The sequence below is a fragment of the Halichoerus grypus genome, chromosome 5 (assembly GCF_964656455.1).
Source record: "Halichoerus grypus chromosome 5, mHalGry1.hap1.1, whole genome shotgun sequence".
In the NCBI taxonomy this organism is placed as follows: Eukaryota; Metazoa; Chordata; class Mammalia; order Carnivora; family Phocidae; genus Halichoerus; species Halichoerus grypus.
Window position 1 is genome coordinate 73,406,065 of NC_135716.1, and position 6,000 is coordinate 73,412,064.

The 6,000-nt window shown below is 33.6% G+C and overlaps 1 protein-coding gene across 2 annotated transcripts in view; it reads left to right on the forward strand.

Moving 5' to 3' along the window:
* The window catches only part of TMEM68 (transmembrane protein 68), a 48,793-nt gene extending 43,539 nt beyond the window's left edge, over window positions 1-5,254 (forward strand). For both annotated transcript variants that reach the window (XM_036100281.2, XM_036100280.2), the window contains exon 8: window positions 3,869-5,254. In XM_036100281.2, the coding sequence (XP_035956174.1) occupies window positions 3,869-3,973 (105 nt within the window). In that variant the 3' untranslated portion in view covers window positions 3,974-5,254. The remainder of the gene's footprint in view (window positions 1-3,868) is intronic.
* The last annotated feature ends 746 nt before the right edge of the window (window positions 5,255-6,000 follow it).

Sequence of the window (6,000 nt, forward strand, 5' to 3'; positions counted from 1 at the left end):
AACTCTTTGACACTGGTTTTCAGGGTCAGGACATGCTCTCTGAGTGCATGATGCTTCTCTCATCTTGATCCTGAAGTGATGCCTTACTGATAGGGCTCCATGAGCTTTTACACCAGGGTGAGACCTTACCCAGTGACGTTGCTTCTACCCGCATGCACTTTACTATTAATATAACACATTTCTTTGCTGCCCCCAAACAGTGCATTCTCCTGTAGAATATAACCAAATTCTGTTTTGTTCTTTTAAAATTTTTTTCCTGTCTATTAGGATTTAAGTGGGTCAGAGCTACTTAGGAACACTTTTTACAAATACCATATATTTTTATGGGCAAAATAGAAGGTAATAGAGAAGGAGGGGGAAAAGCCTGGTGTGGAGGTTCAGGGATCTGGGTTATAATCCTCGCACTACCACTAGGCAGCAGTGTCACTTTGGATAAATATATTCTTCTCTAGGTCCCAGTTTCCTTATTTGTAGAGCAGATAAATTGAACTAGATGATCTCAGACATTTCTTTCAGGTCTCTTAAATGAACCCTGTTCCCTTATTTTCCTCAGTTAAGGAAAATTCCAGTTAAATTCCAGTGCCTTGATTTTTCATATGAGGTTTTTTCATATGAGAGCAAAATTTACTCACATTCATGTCACTGGTAGAATTAGATATTTTATATATTAAAATATATAAACATAGTACAACCTTACCTATTTAAGATAGAAGGCCTTTCTGAATCCTTGAAATACCTCAATGACCCTCTCCAGTTACTTTATGTACTTTATTATCAGTACCAAAAGTAACAAGTAGTCTACCAAAGCATAGTAGAATTTCTTGGGGGAATTTATTTAAATACATCCATACATAGTTGCCGTATTCGTATTTTTGATTGTACATTGTCATTATTGAACTAAAGTATACTTGAAATAAGGAATACTTGAAATTTTCCTTTTGTGAATATATTGTCATGATTTTCCAATCTTCATTGTTAATAATATAAGCATAAACTGTAAGATAATGATCCCTGGATTATCACAAATTCAAAATTATTAGCATCCAAATTAATGTAGAAATGAAATCTCATTTAAAAATGGGTGATAGATTGTTCAGTCATTTGACTGTGGAAAACCATTTTGTAAGCATTATCTAAATCTAAATTAAAATATAGTGTGCTAATGCTGAACAGGGCACTTGGGACATTTCCTGAAAGTTCTCTCAGCTTAATCTATTTTTCCATCTCTGCATTTACAGTGTCTGTTTCTGTCTGTCTCTTTAACTCTCTCTCTACAGTCTCATCCACACATCCACACATATATGTAAATATAGGTTTGTTCATATATACATGCATATATCATATATATGTATTGTTAGGGTGGAAAGAAGTTGGAGAGAAGTGGATAGATGTGAGTGGTATTTGGGAGGTGAAACAAATGGATGTTGCCGATGGATTAGCCATTGTGAGTGGGAAGCAGGAGTTGTTAAGGGTGTCTCCTAGGTTTTGGCTTACTTGGCTAGGTTCATGGTAGTGTCATTTGCTGAAATAGGGAAGGAACTAAGAAAAAGACAAAGTATGAGGGAAAGAATGTTAGGTTAGTCTTAAGGATATTGAATTTGAGGTGCCTTTAAAACATTCATGGGAAGTCATATTGAATATTCCTATATGAAGCTGAGCGGGCTGGAGATACAAATTTAGGAGTCATCAGCAAATGAAAGTTAATTAAAGTTGTCTGAACCTTTGAAGAATAAGTCAGTGCCTGATTTTGGGATTATAAATCTGCAAAGAAGATTGGAAAGGAGCAGCCTGAAAGCTAGAAGAAAAGCTAGCTTTTCCTCCAGTATGAGAATTTCAGAAGCAAGATCAATGGTGATTGAGAGGTCAAGTAAGATTAAAAGAATGGTACTGGGTTTGGTGACAGAAAGGTGTCATTGGTGATTTTGTAAGAGTTGTATTTTCTTAATGCATTGCCCTGATATTTCGTCACCCACAACACTTCCTTGACACCTCAGTTCATATTAAATTAAGTCTATAGTTTTTCACTTGGTGTTTAACGCCTTTCATGATTTAATTGAATTCTAATTTTAGAGCCTTGTACACCCAGCTTCTGAACACATACCTGAAACTCCAGCCAAACTCATGAACTCACCATTCCTTAGGCAATTGTTTTCCTGTGGTCTTTTTCCTCCTGCTTTTGCCTTCATTGTCAGTGAAATCTTACTGGTCCTTGGAGACCCAGACCAAAGAGCAGCTCATTCATGTGTCCTTCCCTGTCATTTCCCACCAAATGAGCTCTCAAGTCTGAACTTCCAAATGCTTTCTTTTCACATCTCAGATGACAGGTACATCTTACAAATGATCTTACGTTTTTATTACTTTGTACTTGATCCGTTTATTAAGTTTTGAGCTTGAGATTAGAGACTTGTTGCACTAATGTTATAGCTTCCAAAGCATCTGTTTTCTAAATACATGAATACAATTTAAAGAATATACTTCACAGAAAACAACCTGTATTAGCCACTTTTAGTCACTGTGCCAAGTACCTGAGGACATGGTTGCAATTTCATTTAATATTTACAATAAGTGTATGAAATAGTTCTCCTTTAATAGATGTGAAAACTTGTGCTTTAGAGAGGTATACTTTTTTAAATAAAGATTTTATTTATTTATTTGACAGAGGCAGTGAGAGAGGGAACACAAGCAGGGGGAGTGGGAGAGGGAGAAGCAGGCTTCCCGCCGAGCAGGGAGCCTGATGCAGGGCTCGATCCCAGGATTCTGGGATCATGACCTGAGCCGAAGGCAGACACTTAACGACTGAGCCACCCAGGCGCCCCTAGAGAGGCATATTTTTAAAATACATCTTTGGGCTAGGATTTATTAATTATATTTTAAAAGAGATGCAGCTCAGACTCTTCACTATAGAGAACTAATGGATCATTACTGGAAGGGAGGTGGGTGGAGGGATGGGTGAGATAGTTGATGGAGATTAAGGAGGGCACTTCTGATGAGCACCGGGTAACGTATGGAAGTGGTGATTCACTAAATTGTACACCTGAAATGAATATTACACTGTATGTTAACTAACTGGAATTTAACTAAAAACTTAAAAAAAAGATGAAGGTCCAAGATTTACAAAAAGAAGGCTATTGAAAGGCTAGCATCTGAAAGGAAGTGTGTATGCGGGTACACACATGCATTATGTGCATGCACAGAAATTTTTTTAGATAGCCACAAACTGATCTAGAAGTAAAAATTATTGAAATTTGTCGTGAATTGAATGGGAAACAAATAGTTTTGGGAGATTTCTTATTATATCTTAATAGACTTTTCCATTGCTGTGACCTAATTTAAATTCCTGTTAAACTCTCTAGAAATTGACCTAATGAACTAAAAAGTATATCAGCTCATTCATAGTTTTCCTCACTTTGTCCTCTTGCACTGCCTGCTGTAGTTGTTTGGGTGTGTAGTGATGAAAGAAAAATACACAAAAGTTTATTCATGAATAGAAAGGAGTAAAACTTCCACTAGAAAATTTCCTACTACTTTTTTTCTTCTGATTTTTCTCCTTCAATTCCTTGTAGTGTTTATTGTATGCAAAGCATTGCTGTGCTCGGTGCTGGAGAAATACAAAGCTATGTCTTAAGGAACTTACAGTCTGGTGTAGAAAATAGCCATGTAACATTACTGTACTTCCAGCATAATAAAATCAGTATGAGGACTACACTACACTGTGGGTGTGCTGAGAAGGAAGTCACTAATTTTGAGGAGAGATGGGTGCTAAATTAAGAAGGACTTTTTTGAAAGTAGTATATTAAAATCTTTACAACATAAATGATCTATTTTGAGAACTAAAAGAATAATGGCTTTTCTTTTGTTTTCTTAATAGACAAAGAATGCTGTTCAAGCTTTGATTGATAAGCACCAAAGAATACCGGGAAACATTATGAGCGCTTTGTTAGAACGTTTTCATAAAAAACAAAAGACCAACTAGAAGACGATTTAATCCATTTATATTAGTATGTTTGTGTCTGTGGTACTGTCCTCTAAATTTTGTAGGTTCTATAATTACTATTTAAAAAAAAATGTTAATAAGCATTCTAGACTGAACTTGTTTGTTTAAAATTGTATTGTTGATTTTGTTTTTGCAATCAGTTGTGTCACATTTAAACAGTAACTCATTACATGCCTAATAATTCAGAAAATGATCATGTTTCTTTTTATAAATTCCTGATAATGTATAATAAACATAGAGATTTTAAAAATTAAGTTCATTAATAATCGCAGTTTAGGTTAAATAAACATTCCTAAAATATTGCATCTAATTTCTGCATCTGTTGCACTGAGCTAATTTTGCAGGATGGCATAATTCAGTACAGACACTGAAGTTAGAGAAGAAATACCATTCATCCACCTCTTATTCCTTTCATGACCTTGGGCGAATCATGTAATGTTTTTATGCCTCAGCAATTCACTCTGTAAAAACATGCTAACACATTGTTGAGGAATATTATTTTAAATTCTTTTTTTAAATTTTAAATTCTTTATATTTGCTCTGATTGATAACTATAGAACTGAAATTATAACTGAATTAAACAATACCAAGAATTTTTAAAAGTTTACGTATATATTTGGTCCACACGATGTTTAAATTATTTATTTAGGTATGATGTCAAGTTGCCAAGCACAATGGAAAAGATACACTGTTTTTCAAATTGAATAAAAAAGAGATTAGGAACAGTAAAATTTCTAATAATTATTATTATTTTTAGTATTATATTTTTTAACAAGAATCTGTAGACACACCATATAGGGTGTGCTATGCATTGTCAGCTATGTAATATGGCATTTAATAGTATAAGGTTAAAAATCACTGTTGTGCTCTGCATTTCGTATGTTAGAAGTTGATTCTAGGCTGATAAAAGCAGAGCTAAAGAAAGTTCTGCTTTTGCTCAGTACCATGGCTTATTCAGTTTGACTTTGCAACCAAATGGTTTATTGTTTCAATAAAAATATACTTGAATGATAAATTTATGTGAACACAAAGCTTTCTGAAAAATTAATGGCTTTCGATTTGTCTCCTTGAAATCTGAATTTTAAAAGTATTTAAATGGAAGAGTACCAGAAATCAAATGCAGTATCTCCCTCTTCCTTTTTTAGATATTAAATTACTTGGATTTTTGTATACATTTTTGTATAACAAGTATATATGTATATGTGTAATGTATGTAGAATTAAGCAACATAAAATAAAAGTAAAGGTGAATTGCAATTCATTTTCTTGTGAAATTGCATATGTGATTTTCTTATTTTAAACTATTTTTTTGTTTTACTGTTTATTCATTTTTCACCCACAATCATATTCCTCTATCTCAGCCACAAAGAGTAAACTTCACTTTCTAATGTAATAAATATATTTTAATTGCAATTTCAATGAAAAGAGTCAATTAGTGATTATTTGCAGCTTTTTTCCCCCCTCTAGCAGTGAACAGTGTTTGTTTGAAATCAATAAATATTTCCAGAATGAATGACTAAATGATTATAAAACAAATGAGAATAATGTTTTGGGGCAACAATTGGTTTTTAAAAATGGAAGAAAGAATAATATTCATTGCTAATGTAGCAAAAGCTATTATTTTTTACAGTATTTAAGTTTTACTGCTTTACTTAAAATCTTGTTTTGTTTTCTGATACTCAGACTAACTAGAAGCCATCCTGTCTCGCTCAATGCAAGATCTTTATCTTTGCTATTTGAATTTAAGTGCCATTTAGTAGAATGAGGGAATATGGTCAAATATAGAAATGCAGGTAATAATGAAAAGGGGATGTTCTTAACCCTTTTTGAAGGGAGTGTTCACAAGTCTGATGAAAGCTAGGGACTCTCCAGAAGCATGAACATGGCATACCTCTGTGGGAAGTCTTTCATATCCTTTAAAAAAAAGCAAACTTTAACTTTGAAACAATATCAAATTTACAGAAAAATTGCAATAGTAGTGTACAGTACTCCCATATACTCTTCACC